Below are 27,354 nucleotides of genomic sequence, written 5' to 3' on the forward strand. Positions count from 1 at the left end.
GGGCCAGTTCTCCTGGAGAGATCCAGGGGAGCTGGGGAGGGATGGGCACAGCCAGTGATGAGTCCTGCCCGGAGGTGCCTCCCTCCAGCATGGCCCCATCCATCCCAGAGCCATCACTGGGATTGATCCGTGATTCCACCCAGCTTTAAGGAACGGGAGGTGCTGCAGGAGGGGTTTGTGGATGCCCATGAATGACCCTCACTGTGTCACCACCCCCGAGGTGAGGCCTGTCCCCACAGGGGGCCAGGCCTGCCCAGCAGCCCTGCTTTTGTAGGAACCCTCCTGTGGGGTCGGTGGGATGTGGTGCAAAGCCCACGGGCGTCTGAACTCCCCTCCAAGGCAAGGAGACCCCAGCGGGTCGTGGAAACCGCTGGCTTTGAGCTGGTCTCGCCCAGGGCAGGCTGTGGGCTCGGTGACCGCCACATTCCCCTCCGCAGCTCCTGGCAGAGCAGCAGCTCCCTGGGATGTGCTCGCGGGTGGCAGCAGGACAGCGGAGCCCCCCGGGATGTCCCCTCTGATGGGGACAACGCCCGGGGCCCTGCCCAGGGAATCCCGGGGGAGCAGCCCTGGCTCTCCCGAGGCTCCCTTCGCTGCCAGGGTCCCCCCCCGAGCCGCACTGGGACCGGTTTGGAGCGGGGACTGCGGCGCAGCCTGGCCGAGGTGGGAACATGGCCGTGCCCGTAATTAGTTCCTAATTAGCACAGCTTTAATCCGAGGCTATGTTCTCTCCCCTCGGAGCGCTCTGCTCGTTAGCAGAAGCTCACTAATTACCTGTGCGGCTGCCCAGCCCCGGGACCCTGCGGGGCTCTCGCTCCAACCCAGAGCCCTCCGTGTGCCCCGAGCGCCGGGACACGGCCCCAGCCCGGCTCTCCCCGGCACGGGAATGAAACACGGGAGACACCCAGAGGGACAGGCTCTGCCAGGGGGGAGATGGGCACTGCCAGGGGGAGATGGGCACTGCCAGGTGGGCTCTGCCAGGTGGGCTCTGCCAGGTGGGGACTTCCAGGTGGGGACTTCCAGGGGGCGGTGGGCACTGCCAGGTGGGCTCTCCCATGGGGAAATGTGAGCTTTGCCAGGATGGAAGGTGGGTTCTGCCAGGTGGGCACTGCCAGGTGGACTCAGCCAGAGAAGAAGGTGGGCTCTGCCAGATAGGCATTGCTGAAGGGGAAGGTAAGCTCTGGCAGGTGGGCTCTGTTAGGATGGAAGGTGAGCTTTGCTAGGATGGAAGGTGGGTTTTGCCATGGGGAAAGGTGGGCACTGCCAGGTGGGTGCTGCCAGGAGTCTGTGCTGGGCTCCCCAGTGCCCCAAGGCAGACCTGGGCACTCAGTCCTGCTCTCACTGAGCCCCAGGGACCCCCGGCATGGGCCTGGCCCCTTCCTACCAGCTCTGGGATGGTTGGATTTAAAGCCTGGCGCGTTTGGGGTTTGCAGCCTGGCTTGGCTGCTCTTTGGGGGCTGTTGGAGCTGGGGGCTGCAGCAGGTGAAGGACAGAACAAGTGCAGGATGTTGGGACCAGCTGGGCATGGGAGGGGAGCTGCTCTGGAGCCCTGCCCTGCCCTGTCTGCCCTGGAGGAGGAGGAGGAATCACCAAGACCAGCTGAGCTCGGGGGACAGAAGAAAGGAGAAGCAAAAGCCCCCACGTCTGGCTGTGCAGAGTGCTCAGATCAGCTGTTTCTCCTTCCCAAACCAACCTTATTAAAATAAAACCCCAAATAAAAAAGCGCTTTCCTGAGCTCAGATTCCAACACGCAGCAAAGTGAAGCCAGGCCTTGGGAATCTGGGTCTTTCTTTCATCCTTGTCTTTAATCTCAGCCTCTGCCCCCACCATCAGTTCGATCCCTCTGCTCATCCTGAGCCTGTTTTCTCCCCTCCAGAGAATTTCCACATCCACCAATCCTTATCGCCACCGCGAGGTTTTCTTCCCCGGCACTTCCCCCATGGCATCCCTGGGGGGCCCAGGCCTGGGCACAGCTTTGCTGAAGTCCTCAGGTTCCTGCTGGGGACCTGGGGTGAGAGTGGGCACCGTCCCCTCCTTGTCCTGGCTGCTGCCCAGGCTGGATGTTCCTTGTGATTCCCTAAAAAACACATAGATCCCACTTTTTTGGGGTGCAGGGGCTGGCACGAGCCCTTGGCATGTGCTGGACAGGACAGCGGGGCCTGGGGGGCACACGCTGTCCTTGAGTGGCTGCAGGGGACAGCGTGGCCCTGGCAGGAAGCTCCCTGGGACTTTTCCATTCCCCACACGGCTCCTGAGCCCTGACGTGTCTCTTTTCCCAGCACGAGGTTGTTGGCAGGGCCGGAGCTCTGGATCTGCTCACCTCCTGCCCGGCTCTGGGCAAACCCCGGCCTTGCCCTGCTTTGCCCACGCCTTTTCTTTGCCACAAAGGGGGGTTTGGTGTCCCCCAGCCCCTCTCAGCACCCCTCTCCTCTTGCATCTCCCTGGGGTGTTTTTCCCTGGTTTGGGAGCTCTGGGAAGCTCCAGGCCTCTCCCAGTGTCAGCCCACTCTGCAGCGAGGTGACAAACCCGCTGGGGGCCAGGCTGAGGGGGAGTTCCGAGGAAAACAGATGGACAAATCCCCAGTTGTTTTCCTGGAGAGCCGATTGCCCAAGACAGCTGGAGCACACGGCCGGTTCCTCTCGCTCTGTTCCGAGCCCTTCACGCGGCTGTTTCCCCGTCCCACCCTGGGTGTTTCTCCATGGCACAGCCCCGCTGGAATGTCAGCTGGACATTCCGGGCTCCTGCCAGCGCCGACGCAGTCGGGCCATGCCCAAATGTTCCCTCATTCCTCCCTCTGGAGCCGCAGCGAGAAGCAGCGAGGAACGCGGCACAGGCAGCGCCCCGAGGCTCGGCCGCAGCCCCCGGCGGACACCGGCACCCACAGGTGAGGTCCGGGCCGGATTCCAGGGCAGGATGGATGGGGAAGGATGGACACGGCTTTGGAGGGGGGTGGGATGTTGTCAGGAAGGCTCTGGCTGGCGGGAAGGGACGGGAGCAGCAGGGACAGCCAGCGCTCGGGGCTGGTGGGAACCTCTGGAGTGCCCCTGGAGCTGGTGGCTCTCGGTTCTCCGTGGCGCTCACGGAATGGCTGGGAAGTGTTTGGATGGGAAGTGGAGGGGAGGGAGGTGCTGTGGAAGGGAGAAAGTGGGCAGGGGGGTGAGACAACCTGTGCCCTTTTCTGCGGGGTGTGGTGGCACTGGGCCCATGGTGGCACCGAGCCCATGATGGCCCCGGGTCCGTGGTGGCCCCAGGTGCCAGCTCTGGGGCTCCATTCAGGGCTGGTTTGGGCTCCAGGTGAGCTCCAGCACTGGGAGCTGTGCACACACACATCTCAGCCACGTTCTTTTCTTGCCTTTTAATGAAGAAAAGAAAATAATCTGCAGCCCCTGCAGTGCTTGGGACCTGACTTTGGAGCTCTGGGATGCTCCGGGAGCAGGGCAGTGGCCATGAGGTGTGACACTGGGAGCAGGGCCTGTGCACGGAGATCTTGTTTGTAGAGAGGTTTTGCATTTTAATATTCCCGGGTGTTTCTGCCACAAGGAGCCAGCTCAGCCTGGCTGTGCATTTCCCCTGGGGCCACACGAGTCCTGTTTGGGATGGGATGGGATGGGATGGAGTAGGTGCTACTCAAAGATTAGAGAATTTAATCTGCCTGGTTCCTTTTGGCTCAGTTTGGTGTTGGGAATAAAAAAACCTGTTCAGCTGAGGCTCCTCTGACATTTGGCCCTGCCTGGGAGCAGGGGTGGGAGGTGACAGTGCCAGGGGAGCAGCAGCACTGTCCCCAACACTGGGGCACAGCTCATCCAGCTCCAGCCCTGCCAGGAGCGGGGACACCTTCCGTGGTTTCTCCCAATCCCCATCCCTTTCCTGGAGAATGGAATGTTTCTCTTCCATGCAGAGAAATATCCTCCACATTCTCCTTCCCCGATATTTGCTGGCTCACCTCCACCTGCAGCACCTGAGCTGCTTTTCCTTTAGCTGGGGGAAAAACACTGACGGATTCTGGTTTTGCTTGGAGGGTCCGGATTTATCTGTAATTCCGTGTATTTTTAGTGACGTAAATATCTCTTGGCATTTGCGATACCTTGAGCCAGTGGAAGTGATTTATTTCGAGTGTCTTGTTTCAGGGGAGCTCAGTGTTTGCAGGAACATTTATCTGCTCCGAATGGACGAGCTGCTTCCCAGCAGAAACTCCCAGAAAAGAACCTCCTTCTCCTACCGCAAATCCTGCGCCGAGTTTGGCTTGGGAGGAAACATTCGGAGCTTTATCAAATTGTGGATGTTTTTCTCCCAAAGTCCCTTCGCAATGCCAAGGCTGCCAGAGCTGTCAGGGGGTTGTGTCAGCTGAGGCTCAGCCTTGGACTGTCTCAGAAGCAAGAAAGGATTTAAGTCGTGTTGTTCCCTGCTCCAAAGAGGTGTTATGACAAATCCGCTTGCTTTTGGCTTTTCTCCTTCTTTTTGATGATGGGAGGACGGGGAGAGGCGGGGGGAAAGCCGCACAAAACAAACCACAACAAACCTGCGGCTCCTGAGGCAGAAAATCCTCTTTAAAAATTGCCACAACTTAACAAAATGCTGAATGCTTTTATTACCGCCCGGGAAGGCTCGGAGGAGCCGCTTTCTTCCCGGCTGGAAAGCGCTCGGCTCGGGGGCCTGGCTTTGTTCCTCCGGGGAAGGTAATTGTAGAGCAGGAATTCCTCCACAGAGGAATAATGGGACGGGAAAAACCCCACCCTGGGGAGCTGCTGGTGCGTTCGGAGGTGGGAGTGGTTCTTCCCTGCCTTCAGCCCACTCCATCCCACTGCTCCAGGTGGGAAACAAAGCGGGCACCTGCGCCAGGTGTTTTTTCCTTGGGGGTTAATCCCAGCAGGAGGGGCAGGGGAGATTTTCCACAGAGGTGGAAGGGACCCAGAAGGATCACCGAGTCCACCTCCTGAGCTCTGGCTCCTCGCTGCAGGATGGGGAACATGCTGTGTGCCAGCGGATCCGGCTCCCGGCTCAGCGCTGGCTCCAGGGAAAGCCCGAGCTGCCCTTCCCGCAGAGCCCGCGCCCACCATGGGAAGCTCCGGGTGCCTCCAGGAGGTGCCACCATCCCTCTGCTTGCTCCCTGGTTCCTGCTCAAGGAGGGGTGACAGAGCTGCCCTGGTCACTTCTGGCCCGTGGGGCTGGCAGGGGTGGAGCTGCTCACCTGGCAGCACATCCTGGAGGCTTTCCTGGCAGAACTGGAGCTTCCAAAGGCGTTCTTGTCCCCTGCACTGGGGTTCTGCTGGCAGAAACGGGGTGCAAAACTCCCCAGGTTGTGCTGAAGCTGGAGCAATCAGGAGAAAGGGCCTGTGCTCACATGGACCCATCCTCAAATGATGATTTTAATCCTTTTTTCCCATCCCTGTGAATTTGGGATGTGGAGTGTCCATCTCTGGTGTGAAGCCAGGCTGCTCCAGCACCAACATCAGCTCCTTTTTGTCTTCCTGGGTGCCTGTGGGATTCAATTCCTGATGTCCAAGAGCCATCCATGGGCTTCCTGTGAGGAATGAGGGAAGGAGTGGGTGTTGGTGGGTGCTGCTGCTGAGGACGTACCACGGATGTGCTCCGTGCTTTTCCTACATCGCTGCTTTAGAGCCGAGACTTGTTGCTGTCAGAATCAAGGAGGAATTTCTGGAACCAGGCATGGATCTATTGCTGGGTGCAGGGCAGGGTGGAGAGCTGGGTGTGAACCCTGTGGGTGCTGGTGTGACACATCCACATCCCCCCGTGTGTGTGTGTCAGCCTGGAAGGAAATGCTCCCGCTGCTGCTCCGGTGTTAAATTCCAGGGAATGGCCCAAACTGAGGTTTCTGTGGAAGGTGCAGAAACTGTTGCTCACCCCACCCGCAGCGTTGTAGGGCAGAGGAGTGCCTGGGGACGTGCAGGGGCTTTGTAACAACGCTCCTGTGCAGGGAATGCCCAAGGGAAGGCCTGGGACCGTCCTGCCACGGTCTGTGGGACAAACTGGGGCTGTTGCACAGCATCAGTGCAGGGTGTCAGTAACCTGCAAGGAATCCCTCATCCTGCTGCCTTGATGAGGCCACTGCTTTAATTCACAGCTCTTCTTGATCGCTGTCGCTTGTCTCCAACACATTGAAACTGGGGCTTTCCTGGACTCTGTGTGTCAGCCTGGGGCTCCCTGCCAGCCCCTGGGCACTGACAGATCTCATCCCCACCCGGCTGCTGGGTGACCCTTCTCCTCTAATTCCTTAATTCCCTCTTTTTTTTTTGCAGATTTCATCGGTGAAAGCCCAGCGTGGGGGAAAACCCAGCGTGGGGGAAATACCAGAGTGGGTGAAAAGCGTCCCAGCGTGAGTGAAAACTGGCCCAGCACTGCCCACCCCAGCCAGTGTTTCCCACCTCCGTGTGCTGCTGCTGAAGGGGCTCGGGCTGTGCCTGGCACCATGGTGGGTCAGAGCCCCCTGGGCCCTGGCGAGGGCAGGGCTGCCGTGCTGCTGCAGCCCTTCGTGCACCAGGTGGGCGGCCACACGAGCATGCTGACCTACGACGAGCACACCATCTGCAAGCCCCTGGTGTCGCAGGAGCTGAGCTTCTACGAGTCCCTGCCCCTGGCCATGAGACAGTTCACGCCTCAGTACAAAGGTAAGGGGAGCTACAGAGCACTCGCCTTCCTGAAAAGCGTCCCCAGCTGCTGCAGGTGAGACCTTTCTAGGCACAGAGGATTCTCCTGCCCATCCCTCCGCTTGCTGCCCCATCCCTGCCCCCATTCCCAGCTGGATTTCTCAGCCCAGCCCCTGGAAAGCAGCACTGGGAGAGCAGCACCAGTATTTTTTAAAGATATCCTCCCTCCCTTCTCTTTCTTATCCCCTCAGTATTTTCTGCTTTTACTGCCAGACTTGTGCTGCTCATAAAGCTCCTGACCCTGGCTTTTGGGGGAGGCGAGAAGCTCGGTTGTCACGTAAAAAACTTAAAATATCTCTTGGTCCTTCGGTGTTACAGAAAAGAGCTCAGTCAGCCACAGCTCCAATGTGCTTCCAGCCCAATCTCTCCCTTTCCCAGAAAGTCAGGGGCCTCTGCAGATTTATGGGACAATATTAAAAAGATGCTTAAGGGAGAAAAGTTTCCTCTGAGCGGTTTCCTCTGGCAGGAGCCGGGGTTTGGTGCTGCAGCGCTGGGCCCTCGCTGATAAAGCTGTTGGACAGTCCCAGTTTAACCAGTCCAGGGGTGCCCTGGTTGTTCAAACCTTTTTGTCTTTTCCACTCCTGTTTCAAATCCCTGAGAGTTTTATGATGAGGGGTAATTAAAAAACAATTCTCCTCCACTCTGGCATTGGGCTCACGGGTTTTTTCCTCTCCTGGCTGTCCCAGCCCTGCTGCCAGGCAGTGAAAGAGGTGCAACGCTTTCCCATGGGGATGATGAGGGGGAGGAGCACCCAGGGGGATGATCCTGGTGGCTCCATCCCCCATTCACACGTATCCACGTACCTCATTTCTATTCTCGGGCTGTGGGAACAGCCCCAGGACCATTAGGTAATGGTGACATTCTGTGCCATGGGGACATTCTGTGTAATGGTGACGTTTGCTACAATGGGGGTCAAATACCATTCAAGTCTCACCCCGAGCCCGTGGCTTTTCCTGCTCACCTCACCCATGTCAGGCAGTTTGCTGACCTTGAGACCGACTTTTATCCCCTTTGAAGGCCCTGCCTGCCCCAGTTGAGCTCTCAGGGGGATGCTGGGCTTGTTTTCCAGCCCACTTCTGCTCAGGTTCCCATCGCCCTCAGCAGTAAATGAATGTGCTTGTAAATACAAAAATAAACCCACCAGGGCAGAGTTACAGAGTGAAACCTCCTGAGAGCCTCTGGGATGCCACCAGCATGGTGACAGCATCCAGAAATACCCTCTGGCTCCTCGCTGGTGCCAGCAGGAGGGGGATTGGGGTGTCAGTGACACCAAAGGCCAGCACAGACAGGCACCCAAAGGTTTTTGAGAGATGTTTGCCCGCTGCAGCAAAGGAGGAGCTCTGGGGGGTGTCTGCCATGCAGAGGTCATGGCAGGACATGTGCAAATCCCCGTGGAACCACCCCGGGAAACAAAAAGCACTTTTCAGGCTGAGCTGTAGGTTTTTTGAAGGCTGAATTTCCAGCTGGGAGGGGGAAGAGGATCACATTCCCTTCCAATTTAACGCTCGGTTCTCGCCTTTGAAAATCTCCCCATTAATTTTCATGTTAATGGCTCATATTTAACAACTCTTACTTGCACGCTATATATAAGCTTTTTGGGGCCAGCCCGTCAGCACTATGCAAATGAGCACAGCCCTGCTGACTGCAGCCAGGAACTGGGACAGTTTTTAAGGTTATGGTGTTTGGAATCGAGGGCTCCGGTCGCCTCCCAGTGACTTTTTAAAATGAAAAAGGCTTTGATTTAGGCAAAACACACTGGCTTTTTTTTTCTTCTTCTTTTCCCCTGCCTACATCCCCTGAAAATCTGAAGCAGGCATCCAGGCTGAGAGGAGATTTGTTAGATCTCAGAAATACGGATTTTTTAAGAATGGGACTTAGGGAAAAGATAATGCTGGAGCCTGAGAAAGATGGAACTCCCTGAGCTCACCACAGAGGGCTGGGAGGACTAAAAATATTCCTTGCTCCTAATGAAGGTTTGCAGCCCCTCAGCTCCCTTGGCAGAGCAGCTTGGGTAATTTCCCCCCATTTTTGTGCCAACTCAGCCTGTTTAGCCTAGCCCGTTCACAAAAATGCTGATTGTACAGCAAAGGGCCCAGGAATGGTTGTGGTGAGCAAAGGGAGGGAAAAGCATCCAAACCCAGGGTTTTGGGGTGCAGGACCCGGCGAGGGATGGGCTCTCCAGCCCAGCAGGGGTGGCTGCAGGGACAGTTCAGGTGGAGAAACCCCTGTGAGCCAGCAGAACCCGGCTGGCACAGGAGGCAAAGCCTTGTGTCGGTGTTTGCTCACTGTAATCGCACTTGAAATGGAAAGAAGGGGCTTTGCACGTTTATTTGCTTTGGCACCTTTGCTTGGGAGAGCAGAACTGTTTGTTGAGCTGCTGAGATCATCTCCCCACATGCCCAGCGGACCTGGTGAGGGTGCCCTGGGCACAGCTGGATCCAGCCCAGCTCCCCACATGCCCAGCAGAGCCCCTGGGCACAGCTGGATCCAGCCCAGCTCCCTGTGTCCCCAGCTGGGCTCTTTCCAGTGCTGCTTGTGCTGGTCCCACCGCCCTGCCCCTGGTCCTTGTCCTCTTTGGGACCTAAAGGGCCGTGCTCTACCGACGCCCCCGGAGCGTGGGGAGGCTCAGGCGGCCCTGCGGAGCTGCGGGAGCGGAGTGGCGTTATCAGCCTTTCCCAGAAAGGTCAGAGCCGGCTGCAGAGCGATCCGTGGCCATTCCTGCGCTGTCATTTGAGACGCACAGACAGCCGGCCCCGTGCCAGGGATGGGCTCGCACTGGGCTGGTGGACTGGCTGGCATTTGAGCCCTGTGATTCCTGTCAGAGACAGGGAAAATTGGAATGTTCAAATGCAGAATGGTGTTTTAAGCACTCGGGGTGGAAAAAAATAACCTCTGGTCACAGTCCTGGTCCCTGTCGGACACGAACACCGGACGTGTGACAAGCCAGCCCTCTGTGGGATATCTGGGTGCTGGTCCTTGGTGCTGGGGGAAGGACACGACCACGACAATGTGTGGGCAGCACTGCCAGCCCATGGCCACATCCCTGCCCTGCTCCTTGGGCTCTCCAATTAAAGGAAGCAGTTGGCACGCTGGGTGTCCTTGGAAAATGCCTTGTCCCCAACCCTCCCTTTGCTTCCTGCCAATGAAAAGTGTTTCCAGTCTTGTGCTCTTTAAAAAGCACTTAAATCCCTTGTGATAAATAAGCTGAGAGCTCCTGATCTGGAGCAGGGGGCTTTTCTGGGTCACCCGGGGCACAGCAGAGCCCAGAAGGGTGGGGGACAAAGGAATGTGGGGTTCAGAGGAGACAGGTTTCAAACTGAGCCTCGAGAGGGGGAACACGTGAAAATCCTGAGAGTATTTTCCAGCGACTCAGACTAAATGTGTTTATTTGGCTTGAAATCAGAGTGGGATCAGTAAAAGGCCACCAAAAACATGAGGTGGTGGCGAGGTGGTGGCCAGGCCTCTGTGCTACCCCATGAGTTCATCTCTGGCTCGTTTGTTTTCCCCTCTGTCCAGGCATTGTGTCCGTGCACCTCAAGAAGGACAGCCTTGGCAACCTGACCCTGATCGCCAGCCCTGGCCTGGGGCAGCCGGACAGCTGCGGCCGCCTGGACAGCGCCGGCGGTGACCCCGCGGTCACCCTGTGGCACAAATGCAAGTGGACGGCCAGTGCCAGCAGTGAGCACGGGCTCGTCAAGTGGAGCCACAGCCAGGTCACCAAGACCTTCAAAGACAGGTGAGGGTCTGTCACTCCCTGCAAACCTCCTGGCTGGCATCTGCCACTGGGCTGGGGTTTGGGAGGGGCTTGGTGGCCCAGCCCTGGCTTCAGGGCAAAAGCAGTGCCCAGCTGAGGTGCAGAACAGCAGAGCCAAGCCCTGTGTGTGTAGTTCTGCTCTTCCCTGGTGTGGGGACGGAGTGGGGTGGATCTGGGATGTTGTTGCTCAAATATCTGCCTCAAATTCTGCTCTAAACCCCACTCCTTGGAGCACAGCATGCTCCAGGAGAGGGAGGCCCCGGGAGAAAAGTCACTGAGCATGGAATGTCCCTCTGCTGGCAACAGAGGGGCTTCCATCCCATCCCATCCCACCCCATCCCACCCCATCCCACCCCATCCCGCCCCATCCCACCCCATCCCACCCCATCCCGCCCCATCCCAGAGCTCTCCCATTAAGGCACCCAGTGCTCCCAGCACCTCCGTTTCACTGAGGTTTTCTGCAGGACATCCTTCATCCCAAACTGGTTCAGAGCAGCCCTGGGCCAGCTGGGACTGAAGGTGGAATATTCCTGCCATGGAGCCGCTGCCTTTGGAGCGATGGGAGTGCTGGAGTTGGGATGAACGAGACCAAGGAATGACCCCGCAGGAGAACAGATCTCCTCATCACTCTGTCCCTCCCTCCCCTCCTTGGAGCCAGCCCCTCCAAACTGGGAATCATTCCCATTGTTGGACCATTTGCCTGTGCTGTGCCCATTAGGTGGATAAATAGAGATCCCTGGCTGCTGGGGCTGTGAATGGCTTTTCATGGGAGCCATGAAATTATAATTCAACCACTTTGAATTATAATGAAAAAAAGTATTGGCAGGCAGCAATAGCTGGCTTTCTGAAAATTACTGTTATGGAGTAACAAAGGATCTCTGCAGGTTGGCCATGATCAATATGTTTCCTTTTGAGAGTCCCTGAAAATCCACCTTATCAAGTTCGAGGCTCTACAGAAAAAAAAAAAGAGGGAAGGGAATATTCTCCTCTGGAGCTCATAAACCCGACGCGTCCCTTTGTGTGCTTTGTCTAGCTGCCCTGGGAAGAAGCTTTTGAGGACAGACCTTCAGTACCACACAGATTCCCTTTTGGAAGATGCAAATGGAAAGCAGCCAGAAAGGAAGAGCTACAACCCCTGGGGACTGCACTGTCACCGGCAGCACCTGAACCGCATGTCCTCCAAGCATAACGAGAACAAACTTCAGCGTATCCTTTCTCCTCTCTCCCCTCCAGCACAGTCCTGGCTACAAGTAACAGCTGGCAATCAATGTAGGGTTTATTGCAGGGGGGTGCATCCCCTCCTCTGCACAGACTCTGGGAAGATAAGGAATATTCTCTGTTATCTTCTGCTGCTGTTTAAAAAAAAAAAAAAAAAGAAAATGAAAAAAACCACCCATTTCCCATAAAGAGTTCTCAGCAGAAGTCAAGGATCCCCTTGGCATGCATTTAAAAACACAACTATACAGGAATTAGCAGCTGCCTCGCCTTTTATTTCCCTATTACACTTCATTACCCACCAGTCATGTGAGTAATAGAGTTTAACAACTTCCCCCACCCACCGGAGCGAGCTCGGTACCGAGGGAAGGTGTCGGAGTGACAGCCCAGGGCTACGGTGTCACCGGAGAATGGAGCTGTTGGGGCTTTAATTGGTAGGGCTGTAGTACAGTAAATTAACTGGAATTGGCAGCGAGAGGCCCATAGCAATGACACGTCGGAGAAATTGGCTCAGAAAGTCTCATTACAGTTGTGAGCTGTTATGGAGAGTGTCAGCAGTTGCTTTGATTTAAGGCCTCTTTCAATTAGAATTTAAAAGTATCGGGTTTCCCTTAACTCGTGCTCAGAGTTTCTCCTGCTGGAAAACGTCGTGTCCAAGTACAGCTATCCCTGCATCCTGGACCTGAAGATGGGGACTCGGCAACACGGAGATGACGCCTCGGAGGAGAAGAAAGCCCGGCACATCAAGAAGTGTGAGCAGAGCACCTCGGCATCGCTGGGCGTGCGCATCTGCGGGATGCAGGTAAAGCCTCCATCCCCTCGGTGTGTGTCCCACACACGGCTTGGAACCAAGCTGGAGTCTCCAGGGGTTCTTGGCTGGTGTGAACTGAAGTGGTTTTATTCTCTCTTCTCCCCAAACATGGGTTGTAAGGAGTGGTCACTTGGCTCTGTGTCCTCTCAGAGAGGGTGTGAAATATGGCACATTTAGGGTGACCCTTTCTCTGTGCCACTGCCACCAGTGTGAGCAGCTGGAACCATTTACCCCATCTGAGAAGCTGCTTTGACACACAGATTCCTGCTCAGCTCTTGGCTGCTGCCCATAAAGACCCCAAAAAGCACCACATTGCCCCACTCGTGCTTTCACTGAGCCGCCCCATCTTGGAGCTGTGAGAGCCAGGGGTTCATTTTGGGCTAAATTTCTCCTGCTGGAAATCCCCACCCTCCCTCCTGGAAACCCAAACCAGCCATTTCCCTCACTCACTATTCCCAAACAGGTTTCAAAACCCTGCCTGAAGGATAATTATGAGAGTAACGAGCGTAGGCACACGGAAAGCAAAATATAAAAAGTCCAAACCCACGTCCCTTTCTGATCTCTGGCATCTTCCTATGAGCAGAGTTGGACTTCAGTGGCCGTAGCGAATCCCTTGCAACTCAGGTATTTTATGGATTATTCCTCTCTCCCTTCCAGGTTTACCAAGCAGACACTGGCCATTTCCTGTGCAAAGACAAATACTACGGGAGGAAGCTCTCCCCGGAGGGATTCCGGCAGACCCTGCGGCAGTTCCTGTGCAACGGGAACCAGCTGCGCACGGACCTGCTGGAGCCCATCATCCTGCGCCTCAAGGCCCTGCTCTCGGTGATCAGGAAGCAAAGCTCCTACAGGTTCTACTCCAGCTCCCTCCTCATCATTTACGACGGACAGGAGCACAAGGAGAGCACGGATCATCACCTCCCCTTCCCAAAAACTCACGGCACGAACCCCTCCCGGGTGGATGTGAGGATGATAGACTTTGCCCACACCACCTTCAAAGGCTCCAAGAGCAATCCCAACCCCACCCTGCACGACGGGCCGGACCAGGGCTACATTTTTGGCCTGGAGAACCTCATCAAAATCCTTCAGAACCTGTCAGAAGGGAAATGAGAATTTCTGTGAAACGGCCTGGATTTCCTAGTGACCGATAGCCCTGAAAATCCCGCCTGGGGTTGGCTGTGTAGGACCCTCCAGCTGCTGGACGTGGCATGGAACGAGCACGGATAACTCGGGAAGTGCTGAGAACTCTCCATGTGCCGTCACTGAACTGAAGCGTGGAAAGCAGAGAGCTGGAAGAATCTGTTCTCTCTGCCATCCATCAGAAGATTTATTTTCCTTTCTGGTTTGACTGCTGTCCTTGATTTATTTGTGAGCCAAAGCAAGCATTACTTGGGAAGAGTCTTAATGATAAACCAGGACCTGCTTGCCCTGCAGCCGAGCGGGAGGAGGGGCTTTGGGGCAGGAACGAACGGATGGAGCTTCCCTTTCTGCTCCTGCTCCTCCAACATTCCCAGTGCCCCTGGTCGGGATTCTCTGTGCACATATTCAGACACTCAGACCAAGAGCTGCACCTCGCCAAGCTTTAATCCCTGTGGGGTTATAACAGGGGAATTTTCCACGGATTTTCTAGGAAAGAGGCTCCACTGGGACTGGAAGTACGGGAATGCGATGACTCTGTCAGCTATCAGCCACAAAAAACGTTCACATCAAGGGATTTTTGCTTAAAAAAAACAGGAAAAAAAAGAAAAAAAGTGTGAGATTGAGTCAGGGACTGGACATCAAAGGTCACCCAGAAATTCTTGGATACAAATACTGCGTGTGCGTGTCTGCGTGTGCGTGTTTGAAGGAGACAGTCACAAAAGACTCTTAAAAATAATGTTTACAGCTTTTGTGGACAGATTTTATGATGATGATGATGGAACAAATGCAATTCCTTCCTGCATGGTGTGGGAAACCTGAAGGAGAACTCCTTGCACAAGGAATAGAGCTACAGAACTCCGCTACCGGGGAGTGGGGATATAAATAAAATTGTGAAAGTAACTCCCACCATTGTCCATCTCTTTTTCCCTCCTGGAGCATCCTTGAGGTACATTATCCTTTGTTTAAGCCTGTAATTTTTTAAGAGAGTCATTATTTCCACAGGTTTGAACACCAGATCCCAAGGGAGACTCTTCACTTGGATTTACAGCAGAAAGCTGGGGAGCTGCTGTAATTTATAGCTGGAAAATTTAAGACATTTGACCCAGCTGTGTATTTTGCTTGGCCCGGAGTCCACCTGGGAAGACTCTTGTTCACACTATTGCTTGACCACAAACCGTAAAAAAAAGCCACAAACGCCCAATTTCAGTAGGGGTTGAGCCACAGATTGTCCTGGCTCATATGAAAAGTCTGTGATACGACTTTGTGGCTTTGTGGAAGAGTTTGTACGGAGCCACCTGAGCATCCCACGGAGCCTCTCGCTGGTGCCCATCAGGACACGGGTGGGATAAGGGATGGATGAGAAGGGCCAGAGCCGCTCGCTGGGCAGCCCCTCACTCTTCACTGTTGCACAGAAAACAACAACTTGTTGGCTGAAAAATTATAAAAAGCCCACCATGCCCTCCTTTTTTACCCCTCATACACCTGCACAGCGTGGCTGTGGCTGCCCCATCCCTCGGAGTGTCCAGGCTGGACACGGCTTGGAGCAATCTGGGATAGTGGAAGGTGTCCGTGCCCGTGGCAGGGGGTGGGATGAGATGGGATTTAAGGTCCCTTCGACTCAAACCATTATAAATCCTATGAGGAGCAGCTGAGGGAACTGCGAAGGGGTCTGGAACGCCAGGAATGGCTGACAGAGCCGGGAAAGTGGCTCGGCCTGGAGCAAAGGAGGCTCAAGGGGGACCTTGTGGCTCTGCACAACTCCCTGACAGGAGGGGGCAGCCGGGGGGGGGGTCGGGCTCTGCTCCCAGGGAACAGGGACAGGAGGAGAGGGAACGGCTTCAAGCTGTGCCAGCGGAGGTTCAGGTTGGCATTTCCCCACGGAAAGGACGGTCAGGCCTTGGAAGGGGCTGCCCAGGGTGGTGCTGGAGTCCCCACCCCTGAAGGTGTCCAAGCACCGCCTGGATGCGGCACTCAGCGCGCTGCCAAGGCGGGGACCGGGCACAGCTGGGAGCGGGCGCGGCGGGCGGCACCTTCCCCCCTCAGCCCTTCCCGCCCTCCCGCGCCCCCACGTGACCCGGCGGCGGCGCCACGTGACCGGCACACGTGACCCGGCGCCATGGCCGCCAGCCGGTACCGGCGCTTCCTGCGGCTCTGCGAGGAGTGGCCGGTGGAGGAGACGAAGCGGCAGCGGGACCTGGGCGCGTTCCTGCGGCAGCGGGTGGCGCAGGCCTTCCGCGAGGGCGAGAACACGCCGGTGAGGGGCCGGAGGGCGGCTGGCAGGGCGGCACCCCCGCGGCGCCGGCCTGGGAGGGCGCGGGGAGCGGCCCGGGGTGGCTCTGAGGGGGCTCTGAGGGGTCGGGGACGGAGCGCGGGGTTTGGGGCTCACACGCGGCTCTGCCTCGGGGCTGCACGCCGGGAGGAGGTTGTGCTCGGGGCTTCCTGGGGCTTCGTGGATATCCTGAGCTGGGAGAGAACAGGAACCCCAGGGGTGATGCAGTCCTGCTCGTCCCGGCTCCTCCCGGGCAGGGCAGGAGTGTGAGCGCTCGGCAGCCTTTGGAACGCACATCTCCCGGGAAGCCTTTGGAACACACATCTCCCGGGAAGCCTTTGGAACACACATCTCCCGGGAAGCCTTTGGAATGCCGGCCACGGGCTTGTGCCTCCGCGGGGCAAACCGCAGGTTGTGCTCGGGTCAGCGGTTTGTACCCGGGACAAATGGTTGGTGCCCAGGACACCCGGGTTGGTGCCCTTGACACTGGGTTTGTACCCGGGACAACAGGTTTGTGTCCTAAACACCTGGTTTGTGCCCAGGATAAATGGTTGGTGCCCAGGACACCTGGTTGGTGCCCAAGACAAAGGGTTTATACTCAGCACACCTGGTTTGTACCCAGGACAGCTGCATTTTTTCCCTCAGGACAGCTGGTTTGTACCCAGTTCTTGCGCCCTTTACACCACGTACTTTGGAGAAGCCCACCCCCGTGGTTGTGGGAGTGGGGTACAGAGCTCTGGGAATTTGTCAGCCGTGCTGGAATCCAGTTAATTCCTGTGATCTCCTTACCCCGAGGATGGGATGATGGGATGCTGCAGCACTGCCTGACACTGATGGAATGCAGCGGTTGTACAATTGAATTCCGCCTCCAGCTGTAATTCTGTTGGAGTTTAGGCTTTGCTGCTGAAATAAATTAGGGAATCCGATGCCTGACTTGGCTGCAGACCTTCCCAGGCACGGAGGTGCTGCTGCAGAATGCAAATGTGCCCTTTCTTAGCATAAAAACATTGTTCCAGAGATGCGTTTTCGACCTCAAGGGGCCATTACAGGCTCCTAATCCTGTACTGGTGACCAGAATAGTCTGCAGCAGACATTTTGGGAAGGGTTTATTGCTTTTCCATATGCTCAGGATAGCTTAATGAGTTGCACCAGTTGGCTCCAAAATCCCAAAGCTGCCACTGATCCTGGAAATCTGAATTGATGCCTGCAGCACTGGTGGCAATTTGTGTGTAGAGAGGCTGAATGTGCTGGCAGGAGGAGCTTCTGAGAGGAGAACTAGAGCCACAGGGCCTCTTTAGCAGTCTGATGGAACGAGATTTGCTGGATTTCCCGGGGTGGGATGCTGTTTTTGCCACCCTTTTAATGGCTGGATCTGCTGGAGCCTTGGCAGGGGGTGTTTGGGATGGGGCTGCAGGACCCAGGTAGGGACCACCTGCAGTGGGATTTGTGCACACCTGGCAGTGGCTCTCCCTGTATCCTCTCTCCTGCAGCCCTGCTGAACGAGGAGAGCTTTTCCTTACTGTTCCTACTTCATCCTGACACCTTTCTGCTGATGTTATTCTTACTCTGGACCTGTTTTAACCATTCGTGGAGCAGCAACACTGAGTTCTGGTCGAGTTGGGCTCACTGTACAACAAAAAAACCCCAGGAAAAACACTGTAGACTAGAAAAGCAGCTGAGCAGGGGCTGTGCCAGGCAGAGAAACCTGGCACAGGTTGAGGATGAGCCGGATCTTCCAACTGAAATAGAAATCCAGTTACCTTCCAAGCTGTTCGCTGTCATTTGTGCTGATTTCCCTAATCAATTACAGGCTATTTTGAGCCCCCTGCAGGGGATTTCTAACCTGGCACATCGTCCTGTGTGATTCCCTGCAATGAGGCAGGTGACAGAAGCGGCCTCAGAGCAGGAAAGGTCACAGATTTCACAGCACCAGCCAGCAATGTTCTCTGTCCCTGTGTATTCACTGTCAGATCTTGCTGATGCAGAGTTTAAAATCCATTCTGGAAATCCCAGGTGTTGTTATTCCTGCAGGCCAAGCTGGTGGGAGATGGAGGGGAAAGACCTGGAGCAGGACAGCAGGAATGCAGCATCCAGCAGTGCACTGGGAATTCTGAGCTGCTCCTTCATGGCTGTTGTCCCTCGGAACGAGGAGGGTTTTTTTTCTGTGGAGGTGTCAAACCAGACTTGTGTGACACTTGTGTCCCCTGCAGATCTCTGACCCCGAGGCCTGTGACCAAATGTACGAGAGCTTAGTCAGGATCCACACCAACTTCTACAAAAACAAGGTGAGAGCTGTGCCACTGGCCACTGGCCCTCTCATTGGGGGGGAGCCACCACCTGCTGCAGGATTCCTGGGAGTGGCAGCGTTCCTGGGAATGCCTGAGGGACAGCTGAGGGGTGGATGCAGCAGTGCCTGCGCTCACCCGGGGCAGCTGCACAGGGCTCTGCTGTGTGAACAGGGCAGACCTGGCTTTTGGTTTGGATGAACAGAATTCCAGCTGAAAAACAGCTCAGACTGTGCCAGCTGGTGACATTTGTACCCTTTTCATGCACTACAAGTGACTTTTTGGTCTCTCTCCCTCCTTCTCCTGCTCTCCTGGGAAGTACCCACGCCTGAAAGACACCACCTTCACTGGGGTGACAGTGGAGGACTGCAGGATAATCCTGGCCACAGGTACTGCTGCTGGGCTTGGGCTGAGAGGGCAGGGCAGGAGGAGAGGGACATTCTGGTCTTTGGGGTGCCCCCTGCATCCCTTCTCAGTCCCTGTGGCTGGAGGGCACCGGTTCTGCCTGCAGTTCTGTGAGGTGTTGGATGAGGAGTAAGCTCAGGAGTGATTCAGTTGAGGAGTAGCTCTGTATTGGGGGGAAGAATCAATTGGATTTTGCACTGGCAGGAGCAGCAGAGGGTTTGCAAAGGCTCTTTGGGGTCAGACAGCAGGATCTGTGTGGAAGGAACACGTTTGCTACGTCATCCCAACACTGGGCTCAGCTTCTCTTTCACCGTCTTCCAATTCCCTTCATATTCCTTCTGTGTCAGACCTTGGTAAGGGGCCGGGTGCAGAAATGCTCTCAGCACATCCTTTATGAAGGGCAGAGCTGGGAGCCAGAGCAGTTTTGTTCTGCTCCAGTTCCTAACTTTGATTGCAGTGCGTGGAAACTTGAGTATCAGTTGTTAGTGATAAGAGACTCCCTGCATTGATTGGAAGGGAAACCAACCTCGCCTTGGGCCTGGAATGAAAATTCATTAAGATGAAAAGTCAGGAAAGGAAATTAGGATGGAAGGCAGAGCTGTTTTAAGAGGGTTTCATTCCTCTGCTTTCCTCCTTATCTTCCTCTGGCCCCATCTCTGTCTCCCTTCTCCTTTTGCAGACATTCTGAAACAGATGGAAGACATGAAAAAAGGGACGTGGAAACGACTGCGGGAAAAGTTCTCTGCCAGGAAACCCGAGGAGGACTCGAAGTGAGGGCCCAGCTCTCAGCTTCTCCACTGTACATATCCCTAAAGCTCCGTGTGTTGCCATGATGAATAAAACCACTTATTCCTCTTAGCAACAGCGTTTTTGTTCAGCCCTACCCTGTACATTCTTCATATTTAGTGCCTCCTTTTTTTCTGCTGAAAATCTGGGGCAGAGCTTAACACATGCATGCTGGAGCAATGTAGGGAAGGGAACTTTGTGGTGTCAGACCTGGCCCTTTGTATCTCAGAAAATGGAACAAGCAGGAGCTGCCCAGAGGGAGGAGGTGCAGCTTTAAATGTTCTTGTGAAGAGAACAGAGAGGATGTGAAAAACTCTCTGTGCTTGTGTTTGTGTGTCAGCCCAGGGACCGGGGCAGTGGAGGGAGGGAGAACTTTAATCATCACATTTATTTTCCTTCGGAGGAGACGGAGAGGACCGAGGGTGACTTTGCCATGGTGACAGTGGCACTGCACGAGTTTAATTGAGATTTCAATCAGCTGCTGCAGAGCTGCTGCTGCTGCTGGAGGAGCCAGCCCTGTGCAGATTCCCCCCAGCCTGAGGAGAGGGGTGGGTGTGGGTTAGTGCAGAGCTGAGGGGTGAAGGCAGGATTAAATGACATGCTGCTAGATGGGGCCATAAACACATTTCAAGTGCTCTGCAACTTCACTGTTACGGCCTTTTTTATTCCTTTTTAGAGCTTTACTGCTTTCATCAGTGTCTGTTCTTGGGCTTGGAGCTGGGGCTGGCTTGGGAAGGATGAGTGTCTGGAGCAGAGCTGTGCCAGGGCTCCACAGCACCAACAGCTGCTCCTTTTTACGGGTTTCAGCAGTGATTTCCTGGCAAGCAGTGAAAGAATTTCAAACTGCGGCAGGCTCTGGTCCAAAGCTCAGGGAACCAAGGCTGGTGCTCGTGGTGGCTCTTCATGGCAGCATTTGGCATGGGATGTGCAACACCTGGAGCTGGGAGCAGCGGGCTGGGGAGCACCTTTGGTGACAGCCCTGGTTTGGGTTCTGCTCCTGGGGTGGTTCTGTGCTTCTGTTCCAACAGCCCCATCACACAGGAAGGGGACTTTCTTTACCACATTGAAGTTTTTATTATAACATGATTCTGTGTTTAATTTAGTTAAGGCAATTTACACTTCAGTTCTTAAGTAACAACAGTAACAACTAAAAAATAAAAATTAACAACAACAACAAAAAAACCAGATAAAACATGACACCAGAGATGAAACTAAAACACAGGACACCCCTTCACAGTGAACTCCTGTAAAGCTGCAGGCTCCCACTACTGCTGCCCAAAGATCCTTGGTCCACAGAAGGCAAAAGACTTTCAGTTCCTACTAGGACAAGCTCAGCTCCTCATCTGGTGAGTTAATTAAATTAAATCCACCTCCTTGAGTTCAGCTGCTCTTTACTGCACCACGGGATGAAGAGAATTCTGTAACTGGAGAGGGGTCAGCGTGGAGCAGGCACAGCAGATAACGAGGGCTGCTTGGCAAAGATCCACAGGGACAAGTGGCACTTGGAATAAGTTAAATAGTGCGGCCCTACAGCTACTTACCCCACAGCCGAGGGGCTGGAGCGCATGGAGATAAAGATACAAGCCTCCACAGTTGCAAAATAAAGAGTTATTGCAATGAGGAATGAAAGTCCTGTATGATTTATCTTCCTACGAGGGTGTTAGAACAACACCTGGGCCCAGGTGTGGGGAGGGATCCGGCCAGCCCCTGCTCCTGGCATTGCTTACAAGCGCTCTAAGGGAGATGCTGGCTGGGAAGCCCTTTCCGTGTGGTCCATCGTCCCCAGACAGTGACAATCCATGCCTGGAGCCCGGGGAGGAGCAGCCTCCTCAGCTGACACACAGGTGCAGTCCCTCGGTGGCTGGAGCTGTGTCTCAGTGGTTCATGGTGTTCTGGACATCCACAAACCCCATCCTCTGCCTGCGCTTCCGCTGCTCCGTCATCTGCAATTCCAACAGGGACACGGTGAGGCAATTCCAGGCCCTCCCGCTCTTGGATGTGCTTCCCAAGTGTCTGCGCTGCTTTGAGCCTCTGCCAGCAAACTCTGAGCTGATGAGGCACTACCCAAAGCCACGTGTCCCAAGTGTCCCCAGTTCCCCCCAAAAAGAGCTGCAGGAGCCCTTTGCTTGTACTGTCACTGTGCTGCCTTGGGCAGGTCCTGCCTCCCACTCCCTGCCTTCGATTTTGGGAAGGACAGAGGGTTCCTACAGGGAATTCCCCGTTTCCCATACCTGTTCCTTCAGCTCGTTCAGCTGGGAGGTGAGGTGGGACACGAGCTTCATGGTGGTGTTGAGTTTGTCCTGCAGGTTGCGGATCTCGTTCTGCTCCCCTTCCCCTTCATTGCTGACCAGAGACATGGCTCGCATCCGGGGGAACCAGTCCAGGTTCTTGTTCTGGGAAGGTGACCACGGACAAGGGGAGTTGGGGTGAGGGGTAAGAGAGGAGGAGGGAAGAAGGATTTAACCGGCAGCCTCCCTGTGCTTAGGGATTGAAGAAATTCTCTCTGCAAAAATCTGTCATTTTTCCACGAATGGTTCGTTTCTAGGCTGGTTCATGCACTCAAGTGCAGAAGTTTTTCTTTCCTTGCTTTCCTTTCCCTCCCTTGCCTCAAAACCACCTTGAAGCCCCACTCCCAGCTTGGTTCAACCCTTCAACTCATGGGACAAACCCTCAAAGAGACCATGTGGGAAAAACCAGCTCAGGATGAACTCAGGCACTGCACCATTAGTCTGTATTTTCCAAAAGGACTTCCCAGAGCTGTTTTTCCTTGGCCAGCCCCTTGTTCCCAGGGCAGGCAGGTTGGGATAGCCAAGGAGCTGCCCCGAGGGCACCTGTACCTTTATCATCTGTGCCACGTAGCTCTCAGGGCCTGTGTAGTCGGTCTTGTTCTTCACCCGCACCAGCACGATGAAGTACAGGTAGTTCCACATGTTGTGTTCGTATTTGATGTGCTCCTCAAAGGACACGGTCTTGTTGTCAAACTTGTCCCTTTCCAGCCCTGGGAAAAGCAGGGAAGGGTGGAGGAGGACAGGGAGGAGATGGGGAGGGGAGGAGGCGAGTGAGGAGCAAACACAGGGAAGGAAATTCAGCCAAGTGCGTCCCCTCCCAAAGGCGACATTCAAGTGCTTTTAATAATTAGTTGGCATTTAGCACATAAACATCCAAACCAGGGGGAACCAACCCAGCTGGCGGTTCAGGAGACTTCCAGTTAAAGTTACAGAATCAGAGAATCATGGAATGGTTTGGGTTGGAAGGACCTTAAAGCCCACCCAGTTCCACCCCTGCCATGGGCAGGGACACCTCCCATTATCCCAGGTTGCTCCAAGTCCCATCCAACCTGGCCTGGGACACTGCCAGGGATCCAGGGGCAGCCACAGCTTCTCTGGGCACCCTGTGCCAGGGCCTGCCCACCCTCGCAGGGAAGAATTCCATCCCAAATCCTGCTGGCCCTGCCTCTGCTCAGTAAAGTAAACCCAGAGGATCTTTAAAGGAAAAAGCAGAGACATTTACTGGGGTTTTCTTTTTTTTTTTTTTTTTTGATGCCTTCTGCTGACTGAAAGGATTCCAGCCCATTTTCTCTATTGGATTTCCTCAGTGATATGTTGCTTTTTTCCCCCACTGGCCAAGGGAAGGTCTCAGCAGTGAGATGCACAGCGACAAGGACCCCACAATGTGGTTTTAGTTTAACACCCCCTTAGCAGGGTGAGGAGCAACAGCGAGAATTTCCCTCCAGTCGTGTCCTTGTTTAAACCCCTCTCAGTGCAGTGATCTCTCGCTGAACAGATTCCAGCTTTGCAGTGATAAATAAAATCCAGAATCCAGCTGAAATCCTTTTCTTTCCCCCAACCTGGGAGGGCAGGAAGAGCTTTGGGGCAATTCCTGTACTCCCAGTGCTCACCACAGATGAAACAGGTGGTCTTCAGGATCTCTTCCTTCTTCTGTTTCTCACTCCTCAGATCAGCAAAGGTGTCAATAATGACCCCGAAGATGAGGTTGAGGACGATGATGATGACAATGAAGAAGAAGAGGAGGTCGTAGACAACTCGAGCAGGGAACAGGGACTCCTGTAATAGATGAGAGGGAGAACTGGGTGTCTTGCACCCCAGCCCTGTGACACTGAGGCATTAGGGGAGGAAGAGAATGTGAAGGATGGAGCTGGATGTGTCCCAGCTCCCAGGGAGGGGGATGCAGTGAATGCAGCAGGGTTTAGCAGGAGAAAGAGGTCCCAGGTGCTGTCCCCACTCACGTCCTTGGAGGGTTTCCTCAGGATGTCCCCCACGCCGCCGCCGTTGCGCAGGCCGTGGTTGAGGACGGTGACAATGCACATGAGCAGCGTGTCACAGGCACGTTCCCACTGCTCCGGGTCGGCTGCTGTGGAGGAGGAGGAGAGCAGAGCGAGGGCTCAGAGCGCAGACAGGGCCCCAGACCCTGGCAGTGGGATGGCTCCAGCTGCAGTGACAGTGACACAGCAGCAGCTGCCTGGTGTGGATGTCCCAGCCAGCCATATCCCGGCAGCTCCTCCAGCAGCCAAACGCTCCCAGAGCTCCCACCTCCTTTCTGATTAAATAAATCTACCCCAACATTTTTTATGCCAGGATCAGTGTGAAATTGCCAGGCCTCTTGCCCAATACATCCCAGGAAGTGGATTTAATTTCCACCTTGGAAAAGCTGGGATTTTCCTGAGCTGGCTGGCAAATCCACGCTGCCACAGAGAGCTGGCATTTCCACGGAGCTCTCTTACCTTCCAAGGCAGTGGGTGCAGCAGAGCAGCTGATTTTGTCACTGCTGCACGACTCCATGAAGGTCTCCACGTTCCTTTGCATCCCCAAGGGATCATCTGCAAGGAAGAGACCCCAGCCCTGTGAGAGCAGCTGGGGCCTCTCCCCTGCAACCACTCTGCAACCTCTCCTTCTCACCGCTGCCACAGGCTCCCAGGAAGATGCCAACCTTGGGGAAAGGTTGCCTTGTATTCTCCTACTTTTTCTAGGCTTTGAAGCTTTTTCTCAAGGTTGAGACCCCACAGTGCTGACCCTTCATTTGTAGCCCTGTGCCCCCTTCTCTGCCACCACGAACCCCAAACCCTGCTGCGTGCAGCACGAGCACAAAGCTGTCCTCTTTGGGACCCCAAACCAGTGGGGCTTTTAAACCCAGTTAAACCCAGCACACCCTGAAATGTGTGTGGAGGGTCCCACAGTGTCCCATGACTCCGAGCACTGCCCAACCTTTGGCTTTGCTGTCCGGCAGCCGGTCCACCTCGAGGATGAAGTCATCCTTCAGGAACAGGAAGCCCACGATGGAGAAGAGGTAGACGAGGATGAGGGCCAGCAGGGCTGTCAGCAGGATGGAGCGCCCGTTCCGCGTCACGCTTTTGATGACATTAAACAAGGTCTCCTCTCGGTAGATCAAGTCAAACAGCTGAAAGGGCCCAGGAGCAAAGAAATGCTGCGGGGTGCTTCTCTTGATAATGCCTGGCCTATCTATATCCCCTTTTATCCTGAGATCTTGGATCGCTCAGCAGACCTTGACTAACTTTTCTCACAAAGCCTTTAAGTTTCCCAGCTTACTGAAGGGAAGCAGAGAAGAATGGAGTGACTTATGCACAGCAGGAGAGCCAAGAATAGGCCACATGTACCCTGGCTCTGCCCTCACCAGCTCACGTTGCCTCCCAGCTGACCCAGATAAAGCACACAGCAGATTAGAGAGAGAGATATAGCCCAGGACCAGGAGAGAGACAGCAATAGATACTGTCGGGAGGCAGAAAGCTCAGCCCACGCAAAGAATAGAGCCCAGGGAATTGTTCTCTCTGCTATCAATCAGCCCCTGGGAGGTGTCACAGGAACCTTCCAGCTCCCAAGGCAGCAGCCAGGCTGCCCGTGCCCCCCAGCCACTGCGTTTATTGTACCAGGATGCTGTAGAAGAGCTCGTGCACGAAGAGCCCCAGGACGCTGGTCACGATGTAGCCGACGTGGTACAGGAATTCCACGTCCATGATCATGGCCTTGTAGCCACGGATGAAGGTGCCTCGGTTGCCCACGAAGCTCACCACGAACACGATCTTGTTGGTCAGCTGGGGATGGCCAGAAACGGGAGGGAGTGGGGTTTGCTGTGCTCTGGGAATGCAGGACAGCTTCCTGCTTCCCCAGCACGTGGAAAACTTACATTGAGAGCTCCCAGGATGTTGAGGGTGAGCCCGATGCCCAGGTAGTAGATGGAGCGCAGGATCAGGGCCACCAGCAGTGGCCTCACCCCGTAGCGCTTGGTGAACAGGGCCATGATGGAGAAGCAGATCAGGATCCAGAAGAGCAGCGAGATCAGCGGGGAATCCAGCACCCCTGGGAAGAGGAGACACACGCACAGTAAAGGCAGGGGCACTGCTGCTGCCAGGCTCTCCAGCCACACCAATGAGCTCGTATCAGAGATGATGCTGCTGCACTGGGAAGATTTGTGTAGGTTCAGGTGGTTTTTACCGATACATTCCCTAACATCTTTTATCCGAGGGCTCAGAGCCACTGTCAGTGATGGAGGCTTTGCCTGACCACAGGAATGTCTCCCGTCACTGCTTCCCACACTGCACACACAGGGGAAGGGCAGCCCAGGAGAAGAGAGGTTTCCCTGAGAAGGAAGGGGTGGGAGGGCTGGAAGCTGAAATCCTGACTCAATCCTTTATCCAGCAGAAAGGACCTGGGGTTTTAGGAGCCTGAAGGAGCCCAAGGATGAGGGCAGTGCCAATTTTCCTGCATGTGAAGATCCCTTCCCCTCCCACCCCAAGGAGCAGCAGGTGCCGGGGCACTCACCCATGGAAGTGGCTTCCACATAGGGGTAGAAGAAAGCGATGATGATGTTGATGAAGACGGCCAGGTTGAAGGAAATGCTTCCCCAGAGCGTCATTCTGCGGGAGAACCAGTACATCAGCGGCATGCCTGGGGGGAGAGGAGGCAACACACAAACCTCAGCCAGCCTCGTGCCAACCGGGTCCTTCCCGACCCCCTGTGTCCCCCTGGACCCCCTGTGTCATCCCACACCCTCTGTGTCCTCCCTGCCCCTCTGTGCCCTGCAGCTGCTGGTCCCAGACCAACCCAGCCTCCCACCTCCTTCAAAACATTCATGAAGTGTTTGGAAAACATTCCTGCTCATCTGCTGCAAGAGGAGTGCACCTTCTAAGTGGCTCTGCTCACATTCCTTGGTTTCCCAGCTCTCTGGCCTGCTCTGACACCCTGGAATCAGGTTGGCTCTGTCCTCCCTCACAGCTGCTGCACTACTCTTTAGCTGCATCCCAGTATCCACAGTGTGACTCCCTACTCAGCTCCTGCGATTCACAGCCAGGATTTCCACCCTGAAAGCTCCTGAGCAGGTCTACAGGGGGCAGAGAAACAGGTTTTATTTCCCATGTGCAGCTACGAGACCCTGGCGTAGGAGAAGGCACCTGAAAGGTGGAATCCCAGGGAATGTGAGTAAAGTGCACCTCAGACTGTGGGATCCTGGGATTTTAACCCTCACTCCCTGCACCCTGCCAGGTGTGTGGTGCTCTGCAGAGCCCGGGCAGCTCAGCGATGCCATTCCCAGGAGTGCAGCCCTTTCCCAGCAGGAATTCTCCTCAGTTTCCCACCGGGGGAGCCCGGGGGAGGCTCTGCCTCGCTCTTACTGCGCAGCTTCTTCTGCCACTCCATCTCGTTGTGCAGAAAGGAGGACTGGTCAAAGAAGTCGCTGACTTTGCTGCCCTGCTCGTCCTGCTCCGTGGTGGTGAAGAGCCGGTACTTGGTCTCCTTGGTGAGGAACTCGCAGATCCCGGGCACAGGGAAGATGATCTGCTCCATGCTCCGGTCCAGCCGCACGATCTGCGGGGAGCAGAGCTCTCAGACCCTGCCCTGCTGTGGTTTTTTCCTCCTTCCCAGCTCCAGCTGTGCCTTCCCCTCCTCCCTCCCACTCCACAGGATCCAAATGTTGTCAGCCACTCATTTAGAAGCTCCCAAACTGCCCCGAGCAGGGCAGCCGTGGCTGTGGTAAGTGGAAGTGTGGGAACAGGGGAT

The 27,354-nt window shown here is 55.3% G+C and overlaps 3 protein-coding genes across 4 annotated transcripts in view; 2 read left to right on the top strand and 1 right to left on the bottom strand.

Annotated features, from left to right (window-relative positions):
- Positions 1–2,685: 2,685 nt before the first annotated feature.
- Positions 2,686–14,482, top strand: IP6K3 (inositol hexakisphosphate kinase 3). Its single transcript, XM_032132960.1, has 6 exons — positions 2,686–2,881; positions 6,255–6,623; positions 10,179–10,398; positions 11,450–11,622; positions 12,258–12,433; positions 13,100–14,482. Exons 1-6 carry the CDS (start codon positions 2,764–2,766, stop codon positions 13,550–13,552), a joined length of 1,509 nt encoding a protein of 502 aa, XP_031988851.1. The 5' UTR covers positions 2,686–2,763; the 3' UTR covers positions 13,553–14,482.
- Positions 14,483–15,658: 1,176 nt separating this feature from the next.
- Positions 15,659–19,399, top strand: LOC116455304 (ubiquinol-cytochrome-c reductase complex assembly factor 2). Its single transcript, XM_032132963.1, has 4 exons — positions 15,659–15,836; positions 18,062–18,136; positions 18,456–18,525; positions 19,221–19,399. The coding sequence occupies exons 1-4, from the start codon at positions 15,699–15,701 to the stop codon at positions 19,313–19,315; spliced, it is 378 nt and encodes a 125-aa protein (XP_031988854.1). The 5' UTR covers positions 15,659–15,698; the 3' UTR covers positions 19,316–19,399.
- A 977-nt stretch (positions 19,400–20,376) lies between these two features.
- The window catches only part of ITPR3 (inositol 1,4,5-trisphosphate receptor type 3), a 38,726-nt gene continuing 31,748 nt past the window's right edge, over positions 20,377–27,354 (bottom strand). For both annotated transcript variants that reach the window (XM_032132959.1, XM_032132958.1), the window contains 11 exons: positions 26,970–27,162; positions 26,122–26,247; positions 25,487–25,659; positions 25,230–25,394; positions 24,550–24,742; positions 24,069–24,164; positions 23,574–23,698; positions 23,226–23,391; positions 22,165–22,325; positions 21,559–21,720; positions 20,377–21,270 (listed from right to left, as the gene is read on the bottom strand). In XM_032132959.1, coding sequence (XP_031988850.1) covers positions 21,202–21,270; positions 21,559–21,720; positions 22,165–22,325; positions 23,226–23,391; positions 23,574–23,698; positions 24,069–24,164; positions 24,550–24,742; positions 25,230–25,394; positions 25,487–25,659; positions 26,122–26,247; positions 26,970–27,162 — 1,629 coding nt within the window. In that variant the 3' untranslated portion in view covers positions 20,377–21,201. The remainder of the gene's footprint in view (positions 21,271–21,558; positions 21,721–22,164; positions 22,326–23,225; positions 23,392–23,573; positions 23,699–24,068; positions 24,165–24,549; positions 24,743–25,229; positions 25,395–25,486; positions 25,660–26,121; positions 26,248–26,969; positions 27,163–27,354) is intronic.

This window comes from Corvus moneduloides, chromosome 24, assembly GCF_009650955.1.
Source record: "Corvus moneduloides isolate bCorMon1 chromosome 24, bCorMon1.pri, whole genome shotgun sequence".
NCBI classification, from domain to species: Eukaryota; Metazoa; Chordata; class Aves; order Passeriformes; family Corvidae; genus Corvus; species Corvus moneduloides.

Coding starts and splice junctions, on each gene's coding strand:
- IP6K3 (XM_032132960.1), top strand. CDS start 2,764: ATGCCCAAATGTTCCCTCATTCCTCCCTCTGGAGCCGCAGCGAGAAGC. Junction 6,624..10,178: donor GTTCACGCCTCAGTACAAAG/GTAAGGGGAGCT, acceptor CCCTCTGTCCAG/GCATTGTGTCCGTGCACCTC. Junction 12,434..13,099: donor TGCGCATCTGCGGGATGCAG/GTAAAGCCTCCA, acceptor TCTCCCTTCCAG/GTTTACCAAGCAGACACTGG.
- LOC116455304 (XM_032132963.1), top strand. CDS start 15,699: ATGGCCGCCAGCCGGTACCGGCGCTTCCTGCGGCTCTGCGAGGAGTGG. Junction 15,837..18,061: donor GCGAGGGCGAGAACACGCCG/GTGAGGGGCCGG, acceptor TGTCCCCTGCAG/ATCTCTGACCCCGAGGCCTG. Junction 18,137..18,455: donor CCAACTTCTACAAAAACAAG/GTGAGAGCTGTG, acceptor TCTCCTGGGAAG/TACCCACGCCTGAAAGACAC.